We start from the raw sequence: 18,167 nt of genomic DNA, 5'->3' as shown, positions 1-18,167 counted from the left end.
AAGACTACTAGTTCTTCATCTGACCCAAGTAAACACCAAAAATCAATAAATGACATCTTTAAACTATCAAAAGGAAAAATTGCCAACCTAGAATGCTATACTCAACATAAATATTCTTAGATAAAGCTAGAACATTTATGACTAGCAAAGAGGCATTTAAGAAAGGTAGCTAGAGAAAAAAAAAAGAAAGGTAGATCATAATAGGTAAAAATTCTAACAAAAGAATGAAGACCACCAAAAAGGTAAAAATATAATGATAAAAAGAAATTCTTATAATTAAAAATTTTAGATACCAGTTTTCAAGTGTATATGGAAATGATAAGCACCTTGAATAGAATAATCAAGTTTTGTTTTGTTTTTCAGAGTGACCTGTAACCTGATTTTATGCATCAGTAGACAGTAACCTATCCTGAGTGACTGAGTTTAGGTTAATAAATATACAAGTGCTCAATTATCACAGACATGAGCCATAACTAATCATACTGTCTCTGCACCCACCACTTCCTTTTCTTAAGCTCTGAATATATCCTGCTCATATGGTAGGATCAGACATTTGGAATTAATTTTAGTCTAGATTGCTGGTGAAGATCTACAAACCTGGACTTGTTTTAATTTTTATATTTATCAGCAGGTATAACACTAAGCTTAAACAAGTTTTGACAAGAATAAACAAATTGGAAGATGCTCTTAAGCCACTTGTTTTGAAGACCTAATTTAAAAAACAAAGCAAAAGAATTTTAATTCTTAACTCACACATACACCAAAATTAACTTAAAACATAATAAGCCTGGGCTGGGAAGGTGGCTCAGTGGTAGAGCGCTTGCCTTGCATGCCTGAAGCCCTGGGTTCGATTCCTCAGCACCACATAAGCAAAAAGAAAAAAGCTGGAAGTGGCATTGTGGCTCAAGTGGTAGAGAGCTAGCTTTGAGCTGAAGAGCTGAGGGACAGTGCCCAGGCCCAGAGTTCAGGCCCCACGACTGGACCCCCCCCCCAAAAATAAAACAAGCCTAACTTTAAAACTGGAAGCATAAACCCTTAGAGTAAAATGTTAAGTCACTTAGTGAAATTATTTGTAACCTGGATGAACTTGTCTCAAGTTCATAAGAGAACATGATAAATATAGTTCATAAGAGAAAATGATAAATTGCACTTAATCGAAATTAAAACCTTCTGCTCTTCTAGACAATCATTAACAATAGGAAAAGTAAGGGACAGGGAAAAATATATGTAAGGCTGTCTCAAGTAGAACAATAAATGAATAGCTGTTAATATTATTAGTTATTAGAGAAATACAACATTAAAATGTAAGGAATCAGGCATGCATACCTGTAATCCCAGCATTTATGAGGTTGAGGTAGGAAGCTCTGAATTTGAGGCCAGGGCTACATAGTGAGACTTTTATCTAAAAACAATAATGAATTAAAATGTATTATAGGAGATTATATGTTCTCACTAATTTCTCTTAAGCCATTGTTTACTTAGCTGTCTCTGTAATAAAAGTCATATTTGGAACCACTTTAAATTGTTGGTGACTTTGATTTTTACTAAGTTCCGTACTTGCACCCATTAAAATTTCTAGCTTGAATGAATTCCTAGAGCCCTAAGAAAAAGTCTTATCATGTTTATTTGGTAGTTGCCTGCTAACCAAACTTACCATATTCAATCTGCCAATCAGCCAAGCAGTGTAGACCATTTTCCAAAGGACTTCTCGTGTCTCTAGTTGTTCCTTAGTTTGAAGTCAGAAAGTAGTCTTCAATCATTTTCGTGTTCCCAAATAATATTTTAGCTGCTGATCCCCCCTAAACCTTTTACGCTCATGCCCCATCATCATCATCATTTTATACCTATATTCTGCAAATGAATGAAAAATGTAGTATTTATCTTTTTTTTTCTTTTACCATCTGATGATCTCCATTTTCTTACAGACATTGTAATTTCATTCTTCTTGATGTTGCATAATCCCACACTGACATATCTGCCATACTTTATCTGTTCATCAGTTATTGAGCACTTAGGCTGCTTTCTAGAGTTTGACTATTGTGAATAATGGTATGATTAACATGAGTATTCAGGTATCTCTCTTGTATGTTGAATCACCATCCTTGGAATACTTGCCAGAGAGTGAGTATAGCAAGGTAATAGGCCTCCTCCCTATCCCCATACTAGAGTTTGAACTCAATGTCTCACTCTTGCTAAGTAAGCACTCTACATTTGAGTCATACCTCCAGCCCTTTTTGTATTTGTTATTCTGATGTAGAGTCTTGCTGTTTTGCCCAGGTATATGCCTGGACCTCTTCCTGTTTTAGGCTTTCCAAGGTAACTGGAATGATAAACACCTCTATATCCAACTTCTTTCATTGAGCTGGAGTCTCATGAACTTTTTTACCCAAGCTGGCCTGGTTTACCAGGCCAGGTTTACCCATCTGCCTGGTCTCAGCCTTTTATGTAGCTGAGATGACTGAAATGAGCCGTCAGCACCTGACTTATTTTTAGTTTAGTTTTTTTTTTTTTAATGAACTTTGCTGATTTCCAGTATACTAGTTTGCCTTCCCACCAACAGCGTATGAGGATTCCTTTTTCCCCATATCCTCAAGAGCACTTATTTATCATTTATATTTCTCTTTCTTTTACAGAGCTGGGAAGCAAAATTAGGGTTTTGTACATGCCAGGCAACTACTCTACCACTGAGTCACCTTCCCAGCCCTTAGATCTCAACTTTCTCAAACATACTTTCTCATGGTAGAAGTCAAGTGCTTAACTAGTTTGGAGAATTAGAGGATTGATTTTTACACTTTGTCTTTTTCTTTACAGTATATCTCTGTACCGGGGTAATTGCAGGCCCATACGATTTGAGCCACCAATGCTGGATTTCCACGAACAGTAAGTTTTAGATATGGGAACTGTATTTTTTTTTTAAGTTAGAAGTGTTTTACCTGAATTTGTCTTGTTTTTTGCCTGGCTTAATGTATATGAGGAAGTTAAGTGGTTGTCATGAGGAAACATTATTTTGAATCTAGTTTAAAACTAAGAAACAAGAAGTTAGAAGTTTACTAGCTTTTAAAGTTAGAAGTTTATGAACTTTTAAAGTGAAAAACATTCATATGATGCATTCTCTGGTTCAGAGTATATTACCTTCAGAAGCAGTATTAAATATATATATATATACACATATATATGTATATATATAGGTTGCCTTTTTTGATAAGCACATCATTTCTTGTGGATATGGAAGGATAAATTGTTTGCTTGGTGTACATGCTTTAAAAGTGCAGATTTTTATACACCACCAAATAGTTTTGTCCCAATTCAGAATGGCAGAAAAGTAAGCCAGGCCCAAAGAAACATAGGTCCCATGGTTTTCCTTATTTGCAATAACTAGTATATGTCTGAGACAAGCAGAAGAGGTCAAAAGCTATGTACATATGACCAGATAAGATGATGTTAAGCAAAATGAACCCCCAAGATAGGGAAATAAGTGGTTTTTTCTTTCTTGCTATTGTTTCTAATGTATTTATAATGTACCATGTGATTTTTTTTTGTTTCTTTGTATATTCCTTCCCCACGGTATAACCCCTGTTTTCACTGTATTTGATGTCGGTGCCCTGCATCTTGTCTATATACTTCTCTAATTTGGAGAGGGGAAGGGAAAAAACAAAATGCTTAAATAAGGATACAGGTTGACCCATTGTAACAAGATGCACAAGACACTATGTTGAAAAACCGAACTTTACAATTTAGGCGGGGATGGGGGGGCATTGGTGGAGGAGTGTAGTTGTAGAGGTGGGAGGGAAGGGATGGTTGGGGAAAAACAAAGGAGGAGGTAACAATGCTTGATAGGAAATGTGCTCATTACCTTGTTCATGTAACTGTAACCCCTCTGTATAGTATTTTTACAATTACAAAAAGTATTTAAAAAAAAACAAATGTTACAGGTAGACCTGGTCCAAGAACAGAGTTGCTTCCTTAAACCATACTTCTGGCTCACCTCCTACTTTGAGGACTCAGTTTTCACACATCTCATATACTCTAGGAACAAGTATTTTTACTCTATTGCGCTCCACTGCAATTAAGCAGTTGAATGAGGAGAATATCTTAAACAATGTTAACTACTACAATGTAGTAATATAACTTAGAGTTTTTTCTTTCAGGTAAGTTAACAGAACAAAAGAACACTTAAAAAGTTTGAGAGTTGATTTTACTTGGGTGTAATTTTACTTGGATAATATTTTGCTCAGATATAATCAGATTGTGCAGTTTTATATCGTATTTCTCTCACTAACAGAAGTAATTATGTATAATTAGTTGTAAAATTTTATGTTCTATATAGCATTCCTGTGAGTTTAAGTAAGCCCCTGTACTTAGGCATATAGATTATTTCTTCTGTTTTATTTATACTATTGCTACAGTAAATGCATATGCATATAAAGGCTGAACTTTGTTTTTTTAATTTTAAATTTATAAGTATGTGAATTTATATTAGAATATTTCCTTAGACTAGACTTCCAGGAGTAAAATAACTATGCCAATCAATGTTTTTAGATTTACTCTGACTGAACAGATGAAAAAATTGATTTTCTTTAATTCTGCCAATTAGTGTTTAGCAATTTTCACTATAGTAAAACCATTAAGTTTAGCTAACTTACAGTTTTAGGCTTATAAAAACAAGTATATCACATTTGTACAAAACAATGGTAGAATAATTATCATGGAGTTAAAAGTTATTTGATAGAAGATCTTCTGTAGTTTGTATTCTTACAAAAATTATGAATTTTAAGAGTAGCAGTGCAGAGAAAAGTTTTCATACTTATTTAAATTAATATTTGGAAGTAGTTATATCAGTAAAATTGATCTGACTGGTGTGAGGTTTTAAGACCATAATGTTCAGATAGGACATAAATCACTATTTTGATTTATACATAGACTTAACTACTACTTTGGGAATCTTAATCCTCAATTCAACACTATTGAGATATGACCCTTAGCAGATGGTTACATTTTGAGAGCCCTATCTTCATGAATGGATGCTATCTGTGAGTGGATTATCTCTCCCCCATGTGATGCATTTCAACATGTTATGATATAGCAAAGAAGGCCTTCATCACATGTCCATACCTTGATCTAGACCTCCTAGCCTCCAGAACTGGGAAAAGATAAATTTCTGTTCTTTTTGCTTAGCTTTAGGTTGATTTGATTTGGTTTGGTTTGTGGCTTTTTGACTTTTTTTGTCTTACTTTTGTGTGTGTGTGCTGGTACTGGGGCTTACTCTGGGTCTCGTACTCTTACTTGGCCTTTTCAGTTCACAGCTAATGCTCTACCATTTGATCACACCTCCCTCTTACAGCTTTTTGCTGATTAACTGAAGAGTCTTAGAGATTTATCCATTCTGACTTCTAACCTCAATCCCCAATCTCAGCCTCCTGAGTAGCTAGGATTATAGGGTTGAGCCCTAGTCACTGGTGCCCAACTTATGTTGTTTTTGAGAGAGTGGAGAGTCTCAGTCTGTAGCCCAGGCTTGGAACTGGAACTTGCTATGTAGTATAACCTGTATCATCCTACCTCAGCCTCCCTAAGGCAGAGAGAGAGAGAGAGAGAGAGAGAATTAGTGCTGAGGATTGAATTTAGGGCCTTGTACACTTGCACTTGCTGAACAGGCACTCTACCAATAAGCTACATCCTCAGCTCTAAATTTCTGGGTTTTGATAAATTACTCAATCTCTGATATTCTGTTATAGCCTCACATAATGGATTAAGACAGGTACAAAGTAAAGATTACAAGGAATATAGAGTTCTTGATCCAATTACAGTAGTATAGAATCCAGTCTCCTCTCAAATGCAAAGTATTTAATAAAGCATAGTGAGTGTTTAATGTTTATCAAAAGAATTTGTTGTTTTTAAAATGAAGACTTTTCTATATAATAAAGTTCTGTGAGTATACGGTCTGAGAATGGAGACTGATGAAAACTATGCTACAACTGACATTGAGCAATGTTTATGGCATTTGGCAAGATGAGTGAGGGTATTAGAGGCAATCAGTGCACAGTATCAAAACTTTGTCTATAATAGTGAGAGTTCTAACTTTAAATATTTAGCAATAACTTATTGAGGTATTCTTTCAAAAGTCATATCCAGCTGCTTTCATTTTATTGTTTTTGAGTTTTATAAATTTCATTTTTATATAAATTTTCAGATACACAGAGCCTCTTAATTGAGACTAAAATTTCTATTCCAAATTATCCCTTGAATCTACTGAATAAATAGAAATTGGGACCAGATCAAGTAATGATTGATGACTTCAGCCTATTTTTTGGATGCTGGCTCTCCTTAGAAATGAGTGAACACACTGTATCCTCTTGCTTGCTGTTCCCCAATAGACATACACACTGGCATAAACAAACAGAGTACTGAACCTATAATACTTTGTATTTATGTTCAAGGGACTATAAGTGTGAGTCATCAGCACCCAGATGTATTAGTTTTTGAGATAGGATCTCACTAGCTTTATCCAGACTGGCCTTGAATAAAAGTAATTGTCTCTACTACCATGTAGTCATGCACCACCATAAGCAATTCATTTCTAATTCTTCATCTGGTATTTTAAGGGAATTCAACAATATTAATTTTTTTTTCAAAGTCAAGTTCTCACTATGTAGCCCACTTTGAATTCTCATTCATCCTGCTTCTGCCTACAAAGGTCTAAGATTAACTACTACCATGATCAACTCTATTATTGATATCAGAAGAAAATTAATACTGACTGGTTGTGATAGAATGGTAACTGAAACTCATTAAGGCAAAAGTGGAACTATGTGGTACCCTCTGGGGACAACAGTATCTTTTGTCTGATACTGCTAGGACTCTCTTTTTTTAATTTTTTTGTGAACTTACTGTACAGAGAGGTTACAATTACATGGGCAGGATAATGTGTACATTTCTTATCAAGCATTGCAGCCTCCTCCTTTGTTTACCCTTCACATCCCTTCCTAGCCTCCCCCCCCCCCCCCTCCCCAATCCTCCCCCCCCACACACACCAACGTTGTAAAGCTCGTTTTGGACATGACAACTTGTACTTCTCATTGTTGCAACAGGTCCACCTGTACCCTTAAACGACTTGTTTTTCCCCATCTCCTCCACAAGTTATACTGACATCAAATATAGTGAAAGCAGGGGTTATACTGTGGTGCTAGGACTCTCTTAAATAGCTACCCCACTCTGTGAGCTTCTCTCTCAGCACCAATATCCCTTTCCTACACTAATGAAGGAAACCCACAGACAGCTCCCAGATTCACATTCTATAGCCTCCAAACCTGAGGAAGCACTAGATTCTGCTTCTAGAGCATTAAAATCGAGGCTAGAATAGTGGTCACCCTGGCTTGGGTCAGTTTTCCGACCCAGAGAATAAGAACTCTCATCCAAAGAATAAGAAATCATAAGATAGGCAGTTGTTGTAATTGAAATTCATCACACCGTATCAAATCCTTACTGATCAATACTCCTATAGAGAACAGATTTCTGTCTAAAACAAGCTAACTTGCCCAGCAGTGGTTTCTTTGGTATGGTGTTAGCCTTGCAGAAGTGGGTTGAGTCTCAACCAAAATTAAGTTTGGAGAGCAAGACCAATGATTTGCATGTGCACACACACACACACACACACACACACACACACACACACACACATTAGAAGAGAATATAGGAAAGTTTATTGTACAAAAGCTCTCAAACTAGGATGGAGTTATTTCATAATAAACCCATCACGAGTTGAAACTGTTATTAAGTTGAAGCACATCTATTTCTACTATACATCTTTTTCTTTTCCTTCTTTCGTTTGTTGTTTGTATTCTTTTTGGAGCTATAGATTGAACTTTGAGTTTTGCACATACTTAGCACATACTGTCAGTGAGCTACATTCCCAGTCCAACCTGGTCTCCCTCAAACGTGCTCAGAACATGCACATTAGTTTCCATAAACATAGGCAAAATCATCGAACAGACCCAATTTTATAATAACCTGCAGATAGCTCATACACGTTATTAAATACATGTTATCTAAAGCATACTGGCCATACAGCACACATAAAGTATCGGTTGTTGCCCCTCATAATTGCATGGCTGATCAGTGGCTGGCTAGGAGTTGTGGCTGTCTGCCACTGGCCAACATCATGAGAGAGGATCAGACCACATAGCGGTAGCTTAGCCACAGATCAACTTTCAAGTAGTTTCTACTAAACTTATATTATTTTGGGCAGTCACAAAATTGAAAAATCCTAAGTAGAGCCATTGTAAGTTGGAGACCATCTATATCCACATAAACAAAGTTCCCTAGAGAGACCATGACAGGTTCCCAAGTATGTCTGAAAAAAGGACTTGAAAGAACAAAAAAAAGAAGCTGACTTGGCTTTTACTGTGGTTGGGATGGGCACAGCAGTGAAAGGAGGTAGTCTTACATGATTTTGAATGTCTTCCTGGCTCTGAGAAAGTAGGGTTTATTTAATAGTTTGCTGATGTGAAGTAGAAAGTGAGGGGGCACCAATAGGACTTGAACTATCACAAGTGAACTTAAATTCTTTAGTGCCCATAGCCTCTAAACTAAGGCTTCCATGCCCTTTACTAAGAATGCAGCAAGAAGCTCCCTCACTTATTAGAACATCCTGTTCTGACTCTTATTACCTGCATCATCTTCTTTTATCCCCTAGAATGTATTTCACAGTAAACTTTAAAATTTCAAAAATAGGTCTTTATTTTCATAATGTTGTTTATTAGTGCTATCTTTAATTCTCTCCATTTCCCTCATTGTGCACCTCCCCACCCCCACCCTGCCCATACTTATCCAAGGAATCTGGGCACTATCACTTCCCTTCTCTCTCTCCATTCCGTAGTATTTATGTTGATGTGGTTAAATTATTTTTTTCCATAACAAATCTTTTCAAAGATTTATTGCTGGGTAAGAAAAAATACTTTAGGTAGAAACCTGGTTTATTGACTTTGGTTTATATAATTATTAAGTGCAGAAAATTTTGTTTCAAATCTAACCTTGAAAATGGCTATTTAATGCCTTTAAGATGGACACTGCATAGATTGTGGTTAAAAATGGAAGTCTGTATTATCATAATAAATTCAGCTCATGAAAGGTATTTCTGTTATTCCAGGAAAATTAAATTATGACCTCCTTTAAAGGGATAGTTTTTAATGCCTCTGATTTTTTTGGTTTCAAACTAGTCAACCTTTTTTTTCTTTCTTTAATTTTTTTATTATTATGAAAGTGATGTACATAGGGGTTACAGTTACATAAGTCAGGTAAACAGCATATTTCCTTTTGGACAATGTTACCTCCATCCCTCCCTCTTCTCTTTTGCTCCCCCAACCCCCCCCTTCCCACCTACAAGTTATATAGTTCATTTTAACATAGTATCCAGTGAATACCATTGCTACATTTGTTCACCTTTTGTCCCTCCATTTCTGTGCCTCCCTTTATACTCTCAAAGACAGATAAAGAACAAACAGAACAAAAAGAAAAGAAAAACCACAAAAGAGAAAAAAAAAACCTCTTCATTTCCTGGAGTTCATTTTGATAAATATTTTGTATGATCAAATGTGCCTTTGTATTCCTTTCTTTTTTTTTTTTACTTGTCACTACTTCCATAATTGCATGGGACGAATCTGAAGAGGTCAAAAGCCATCAGATGAACCCCTCCTTATGTGATGCTTGGATTAAGGCTAAAATCTTGTCAGAGGACATAGAAAATTAACATTCGGCCAACTGGTCCTCCCACCAGAGAAAGAAAAATACTCCAGTGGGTCTGAGAGAGCAGGGCCCCAGAAGTGAGCGGGCAGGAACCTACCTCAGTGCATTTTCAAGAATAAAACGTAAGCCCATGTACTCGAACCACTGGAGCTGGGTTGACAATACAATACTGTCTCAGGGAGGGGAAGAATTCATACAGGATTCAGGTCATCTCACTTGGCCCCTCACAAAAAATGATCATCATTTTCAGTTGTAACCATCACAACAAAAAAGCAAGTTGTTGTCACTGAGTGCCAGGAATATACACATCAGTTTCTTTAAGAGCAAGACCAAATAGTGACACTTCTAAAAGTATTCTCCGTTGGTCTCACATGTTGACGCCTAGACACCTCTATAGTTTATCATGTATTTTAGATCTAGATTCCACATATGAGAGAAAACATGCTGTTTCTCTCTCTGAGCTTGGGTTACCTTAGTTAACATGATTTGTTGTAGATCCATCCATTTCCCTGCAAGTGGCAACATAGTGAAGACTCCTTCTATGGTACAGCATGTACTCTAATGGCTTTATAAGATGCCAATGTTTATAGGTGTTACATTTTTTGGATCCACTCACGTACAGTGGGGCATCTGCGCTGTTTCCATAACTTGGCTATTGTGAATCATGCAGCAATGAACATGAATGTGCATGTGTCTTTATGGAATCCTGGCTTGTGATATTCTGGGTTGATGCCCAGGAGTGTTATCATAGAGAAGAGCCATGTTTAGTTTGTTGTTGTTGTTATTTTTTTATGAAGCTCCAGACTGCTGACCAGAGTGATTGTACTAATTCACAATCCCATCAATAGTTCAATAGGGTTCTTTTCTCCCCATATCCTCACCAACATTTGTTGTTGTTTGAATTCACAATGTTGGCCAATCTAACTGGGGTGAGATAAAATCTTAGAGTTGTTTTTGAGTTGTATTTCCTTTATAGCCAAGGATGATGGGCATCTCTTCATGTGTGTTCTTTTGTAGTTTGTTTGTCTGTTTTGCCATTCTTATCTCTGCTTCTGAGAAGTCTCTCCTTAGCTCCTTTGCCCATTGAGTGATTAGTTTCTTAGCTTTGGGAAGGCTACTTTCTTGAGCTGTTTGTATACGTGGGATATTAGGCCATTGTCTGATGTGCTGCTGGTAAAGATCTTCCAGTCTGTTGGCTGTCTTTCTAGTTTAGTAACTATGTCCTTTGCTGTGCAGAAACTTTATTTTGATGTAGTCCCATTTGTCAAGTGTCTCTCCTATCTGCTATGCCTCTGGGTCTCTTTTTAAGAAGTTTCTGCCTATGCCTATGAGTTCTAGTGTTTCTCCTACTTCCTTTTGCAATAATTTCAGATTTTCTTGGCTGATGTTGAAGTCTTTGATCCACTTTGAGTTGATATTAGTTCATGGTACAAGTCAACCTTTTCATGAGAGATTTTTGATTAATGGATGTTTGTGAGAATCGTAGGCTTATGTGGTAAGTGAATAGTACAAATTACTATGTTGATTTGGCCTAATTTCCTGCAAAAGCTGTGTTTAACAGAGTGCTGTGTCACTCTCATTCATAAAACTTGTCTCTAGACTATTGGTGAACTGCTTCCTCATTGCCAATTCAGTGTCATCTTTCTGTGGCATAGGAAACTTGCCATAGACCACAGAATTGCAGCTTACTTTCCAAACTCTAATTTATAGCTACTTCTCTGTTCTTTTAAGCCTCAGACTCTTTCAAAATGTGGATGGTTAGTCATTCATTCTGCTGCAAGCAGCACCTAGAACACCTGTCTACTTCCTTCAGCCTGGTTCATCTATAAATACTTCACACTGTCCCTTTGGCCCTCCTTCTGTCTTTGGAGTGGCCAGGAATGGAAATAAACAGTACCTGTACTTTGTTTTATTTTTAAACTTTTATCTGCCCAGCCAATCACGTCATACATGCTTCTTATAATGGAATTCTAAGATTATGCAGTTTCATGTCTCTACTATACCTACATATACCTTCCTCTCATTAGTAAATGTTTATATGGGTATCACTAAAAGATTTTGAAAGTATAATTAGGGTTCCAAAATCAGTTCACTTTTAATAAGGAAATACTCTAGGCTCAGGCCCTGAGCCTTTTAAGTCTGGCTATAGCTAATGCAAAGGGGTCTTTTTGTTGTTATTTCAGATAGTGTCTTACTTTGTAACCCAGGTTGGTCTCACATCCTCAATGTTCCTGTTTTTGCTTCTCAAGGGATGAAATTAAGATGTATACCATTGAAAATAACTCACAAACAAATTTCTTTATTCTGATTGTGGAAAATAAGGACCTACTATTTGGACAGAGTTTTAAGAGAAAATTGAATTTTGCCAACAACCTGGATGAATTTAGAAGAAGACTTTGAGTTTCAGGAGAATAAGTTTGCTTACACCTGGAGACAGAAGCCTTGTGAGACCCTGAGCAGATAAATCAGCAATTCTTACAGAATAATAAGTGGGCATCACTTTAAGTCACTAGGTTTGTGATAATGCATCATGTAGGTAAACGAATGCATTTCATCGTTATAAGTACTTTCTATGGTCCAGAGTCCACTGATATCACTAAGTGTTCCTCCCATTGCACCTTTTGCTTCCTGTTATGTGGACTACCCAGAATTAGAATCTGTTTTGTGTGAGCATGTATATCTAAAATTGCCTGTTCACAATCTCCTCATATCTCCTTTCTGTCCTCATTGCTCCAAATTTTTGGTTCAAACTTCTTTGAGCAGCATAGGTAGATGACACTTGGTCTTTGAATAAGAGTTCATCTCTATCGTATGTGGCGCAGGGTTTTTCCTTGCTGATTTCCTAGAAGAAAGAGCAAGATCTGGCTCAGTAGTATTGGGAATCAGGCCTTTTGATCCCCTGCTTCCAGGCTCCTGGGACTCCCAGGCTTGTCATTTTGTGCCCTCTCATACTGTAGGTCATCTCCAGCTTGTTCTATCAAAATACCTGTTGCTTGCACTAACATTACACAAGAAAAATCAAGATCCAATGAATAAGGAAATGGCTCACTGATTGTTAATTAGCCTGCAATTTATTTGAATTGTAAAAAAGAGCACTTTTTTAAAAATTTAGTTTGGTGATTCTAGGGTTTGAAATAAGGGCTTTGTCTTGATAGGAAAGGCCTGTACTGCTGAACCATACCTCCCACCCTGGTTTTGTGCTGGTTATTTTTAAAATAAGGTCTTGATTCTTGAAGTCCAGGCTCATGTCAGGACTTCAGTCCCCCTATTTTAGGCTTCCTATTACAGCTCAGATGACAGATGTATGTAATCATATCCAGCATCTTTCCATTGAGGTGAAGTTTCATGGACTTCTCTGCCTAGGCTATCCCGGAACCATGATCTTCTCAATGTCAATTTCCACACAGCTTGCACCACTGCACCCAGCTATTTGTAGAGAAGTGGTCTCTTGAACTTGTCAGGTTGGGCTGACAATCTCAGCCTCCTAAATAGTTAGGATTAAAGGTGTGTGAACCACCATCACCTGGCAAGAGAATACTTTTGAAACTTTCAGGATATAAGGTTTATTTTGTTTCTGTGTACTCTTTGAGTGTACTATTATTCTACTGAACTTTCAGGATATAAGGTTCATTTTATTTGTTTCTGTATACTGTTTGAGTGTACTATTATTCTACTGGCATGTCTGTATAGAAAACTTTATCTTATACACGGTATTGTATATTATTATATCATATATCACATATATTATATCATAATATATAATTATGTAATATAAAATATAATGTAACATGTTATATAATTATATGCAATAATTATATAATACATTGCATAATATATATTATATATAAGGCTTATCTCTGAAGAATCTGGATCATAGTTTAAGGTCCCAACTGGGTCTGTCCCTATTTCCCTAATTGTTTCTTGATTCTGAATTTCTTGGTTAAGAAATCTAGACTCCTCCAGAGACAGAAGGAATTCATCAGGCTACATCTTGGTCTGAGGAGTTTAGAGGATACTCCGCTTCTTGCTCCCAACTCCCAAACATTCCCTTACAAACCTGCTCTAGGTACCTCTCTTTCAATCTCAGGACCTAAGCCTGGTCTCACTCCTCCTGGCCTATGGTAGACTATTAAGCCACAGAATTATGGCAGACTTCATGATAAACCATGAAAAGATTTTAGCCAAGTTTTTAGTTCCCTGCCTAAAAGAAAGAAACTTTTGTGGCATTTCCACTCTGGGGCAATGTGGGAGAAACCTTCCTAGTGATTATTGGTGGGGCAGAGTTATCAGTTCTCTGTGAGAAACTTGAAAGAAGGTTATCTCTCCTCTCCCACTTCTGCAAGATAGTGGCCTCTGCAGCTTTCAGAAAACATTATTTAATTTCGACTTATGAGGCATCAGAATACATCTACCTCAGCAATAACAAGCGTCAGCATTATGAAGAAATTCTCAGAAAATAATAGAGAGGTGAATTGGATGAAAGTAAATTATATGCATTATGGAAATAGCATAATGAATTTTCTTTGTACAATTAATGTGCACAATCAAATAGTTCAACAAACTAGTAAAACAAAATCCTTTAGCAAATGAAATTAGTATAATTTTGATTAGAAAACAACTCTTTTCTGGGTTCATTAGTGTTAATAATTAAATACATACATAGAAGAAATATATACATAGAAATTTTCAAATGGTGTACAAAACAAAACAGTGCAAACTGTTACTAAAAATTTAGAAAAGAGCAAAGCATTGGTGGTTCATGGTATAAGCCTACCTGTTTAGGAATCTAAGATCTAAAAGATTGTGGCTCAGTGCCAGCTGGGGCAGAAAAATCCTCAAGATTGTATCTCCAAAGTAACCAGAGAAGGCCAGCCTAGAGACGTGGTTCACATGGTGTCAGCTGAGTGAGCATGAAGCCCTGAGTTTAAACTTCAGTATAAGGAAAAAAAAATCCAGTCTTAAGTTATTTATCAGTTTTTGGAGCCTGTGCATATAATATTATTAATGTGGAAAGAAATTCCATTCCAGGAAAAATAAGCAAGTGTTAGGTCAAAATTCAACTCAACTATAGATGAGGCAAATACTGGTTAATTGAAATTTGATTGAGATAATATAGAATTTGAAAATGAAGGGAAATATATGACCACATTAAAACTCAGGTTGAGTACGTAAAATTCTGACCAACTTTTTACTTCAAAGATTTTATTCAAAATGGGGGCTGGGGAGAGACTAAAGATGAAATCCAAATGTGGAAGTTACACAAGTTTATAAGAGTGAAACTAAAATTTCTGTTTTATCATAATGGTTATATAACAAGTTCCGCAATACTCTATTTTGAAATATCATTTGGTAGCATATTTTTTCAAGTTGAACTATTGCAGTACCATAACACTGACTAGACAACACTTGGCATTGATGATTAGATAACAATGCTGGTCTCAAACATAGCAGTCTGTTTCAGTGCATTAACCTCAAGGAAATAGTTCACATAGCAAAGCCATCTGACTGACATTTGGTCCTTCTAAATTTCAAAAAAGAGATGCTGAAGACGTTTTATTGCATTTTGCAATGGTGGTAAACAATTATAGAAAAGTATTACTTTCTAGAATGTTTCCATTACGGTAACATTATTTTCATTTTTTTGTGTATGAATATACAAGACACATACAGTGGTACATCTACCACACTCCTTAGAAATAAACTTCTCAGAACCCAGACACTGATGTATAACACTCCCTGGTCAGTTTCTTTAGCCACTGTCTTGAATTTTTTTCTTCCTTTTTTTCCCCTCAGCACACTGAGGATTGAACCCAAGACCTCACTCTAATGCTAGGCTTTTCTACCACTTGAGCTATGCCCTCAGCCCTTTTGGAGGTTTTTAGGTTTGGTTTTGCTTTATTTTTTCACGTTTGTTTTTAAGACAGGGTTTGCCAACTTTTCCCAGGCTACATTCAAACATAGGATCTCTTGACTGAATCCTCAGTGTATTTGAGATTTACAGGTGTGCACTACTAAACCTGGCTTGAATGTTTTTAACGATTCTAGATTTTCTTTACAGTTGTACTACATTTGCACAAACCTCTCAATAGTATGTTAATCTTTTAAACTTGCCCTGCCTGTTTTTTTTAGTTTGAAATATTTGAAACATATTAAAACAAAAATTGTACAAATGTTAGAGTATTCTTTTTATGTAACTGTTAGCTTTATAACCTTGTGGACCAGTATACTGTGTAACTTATATACCTGTGTTGTTGGTACAAATCATCAGTTTTGTTCTCAGTGGCCTCTGGATTCAGGCAAGCTAGATCTATGTCTCCGGCAGTCTCCTAGAAAGTCAAAGTTTGGATGTGGTCAAAACTTGTGTTCTGTGCCAAGGAGTAGCTCTGGAGAGTTGGTGCCGCACACTTCCCTTGAGGCTCCAATCATTGCCTCCTTATTCCTGTGAACTTTTCTACTCTTCTGAGTTGAAGGAGCAGGCTCTTATTGTAGGCTTTCGTTGCTTCTAAGCAAACAAGGAAGGAAGGAAGATATATAACAGTCTGGAAACCTACCTTCACCCTAGTCCCTTACTGTTAGCTCAGGCTGCCTTTTGCCCCTTACTTCCACCCACTGCCAGTTAAAGGTAGCCTTTGGCTCCCTCACGTATTTCTCATTCATTTTTGGTTATTTCTTAGACTCAGTATCTCCCTCTAACTTGAATTTTCCCAGCATTGTTATTGGGAATTAGGTAGGAATAGCAAGAAAAACCAGCATTTACTAATTTACCATCTTTAAAAGAAGCCAAAACCCCTGACTCATCTCCTAAAACTAGCGAAAATTAGCAGCTGTTCACTGCTTTATCAATTTTGCCAGGTCATAAATTAGAGGCAAACTGGATTGAAAAGAGAAGGTACACACAAAACTTCTTGAAGGGGAAGGGGGAAAGCACGATGGGTACTTGATTGTAAAATGATTCTGGTTCTGCCTTGACACTGCTTAGGATTTGAAGTTTATATACAAACCTTGGACTTAAATATATAAAACACAAAATTCCAAGAAGTGTGGAGAAAAATGGGAGAATGCAATCAAGAATCCATTATATATCCTCCAAAATTAAGAGAGTGAAGGAAGGGGAAAGATGGATGAGAATGTTGAAAGGGGTGATATTGATCAAGATATATTGTACTCAACTTTGGTGGGGGGACGGGGGAGGATGGGAAGGGATGGGAAGGGAAAACAAAGGAGGAGGCTACAATCCTTGATAAGAAATGTACTCATTATCTTGCCCATGTAATAGTAACCCCTCTGTACAGTATTTTCACAATAAAAAAAGATATATTGTATTCATAAACGACTTTGTTAAATGGCAGCTCCTTTGGACAACTACTTTAAAATAATTTTTAAAAATTTTAAGTGTGGACTAAAAGGATTGCAGTTGGAAATGACCTTATTAAAAGGTTGTCTTTGAATGTGAAAATGGGAATTTGGTGCAGAAGATACAACTAGCCTGACTCAAATGAAAGGTTTCCATTGTGAAAACCGAGCAAGTTAGGAAACATCATACTGGGGAAGAGTGTTTGTTATTGGTAGTGTGTATGCGTGCGTGCGTGCGTGTGTGTGTGTGTGTGTATTTGTGTGTATGTATGTATGTATGTATAGGTGTAGACATAGGGAAGCGGGAGAAAGAGAGAGAAAGGGAGGGAGGGAGAATGTACATACATATTCTTACATGTATATCATCTATACACCCATGCATATATATCATATCATATTGAGTGACTAAATGTATGTTGTGTAATTTTACATATAAATCAATTCAATAAATATTTGAATATGCTTGAAAGTGAATTTAATCATTTTGATGTTTAATTTTTAACAATAATTAAATTAAAAACCAGAATTAATATTTGAAGTATTTGTGACAATTTTGTTTTTGCTTTTTGTAGGCCAGTTGGAATGCCAAAAATGGAAAAAGTCTACTTACATAATCCTAGTTCTGAAGAAACTATTACTTTAGTATCAATATCTGCTACAACATCACATTTTCATGCATCATTTTTTCAAAATAGGGTAAGTTTCTCTGCTTAAAATTATTTCTCCTAAATTTGAAATCAAAAATTGGAATTTTTCATTATTAAATAACTTCATCTTGCTATAATTAGAATCTGGTTTGAATGTTTCTTAGATTTCAGTTTGTCCCCTTCTGCAGCCTGGTACTAGGCACTAGGAATTGAACTCAGGTCTTTGTGCTTGCTTTAAGCAAGTGTTCTACCCCTTGAGCCACAGCCCTAGTCCTGTCCCATTTCTTAAGAATTACTACTTATACCCTTAAACACAGTTTTCTTTTTTTAAATTTAATTTAATTTTATTTGTGAACATACTGTACAGAGGGGTTACAATTACATGGGCAGGATAATGCATACATTTCTTACCAAGCATTGCAGCCTCCT

General features: G+C 36.4%; 1 protein-coding gene across 1 annotated transcript in view; it reads left to right on the top strand.

The window, feature by feature from the left end:
* The window catches only part of Tmem131 (transmembrane protein 131), a 184,041-nt gene that overhangs the window by 77,712 nt on the left and 88,162 nt on the right, over positions 1–18,167 (top strand). Inside the window, exons 4-5 of the mRNA XM_013019812.1 lie at positions 2,812–2,880; positions 17,664–17,787. Coding sequence (XP_012875266.1) covers positions 2,812–2,880; positions 17,664–17,787 — 193 coding nt within the window. The remainder of the gene's footprint in view (positions 1–2,811; positions 2,881–17,663; positions 17,788–18,167) is intronic.

Source organism: Dipodomys ordii, unplaced genomic scaffold (genome assembly GCF_000151885.1).
Source record: "Dipodomys ordii isolate 6190 unplaced genomic scaffold, Dord_2.0 Scaffold47, whole genome shotgun sequence".
NCBI lineage: Eukaryota > Metazoa > Chordata > Mammalia > Rodentia > Heteromyidae > Dipodomys > Dipodomys ordii.
Note: the sequence above shows the minus strand (reverse complement) of the source record. Positions and strands in the feature narration are given on the sequence as shown.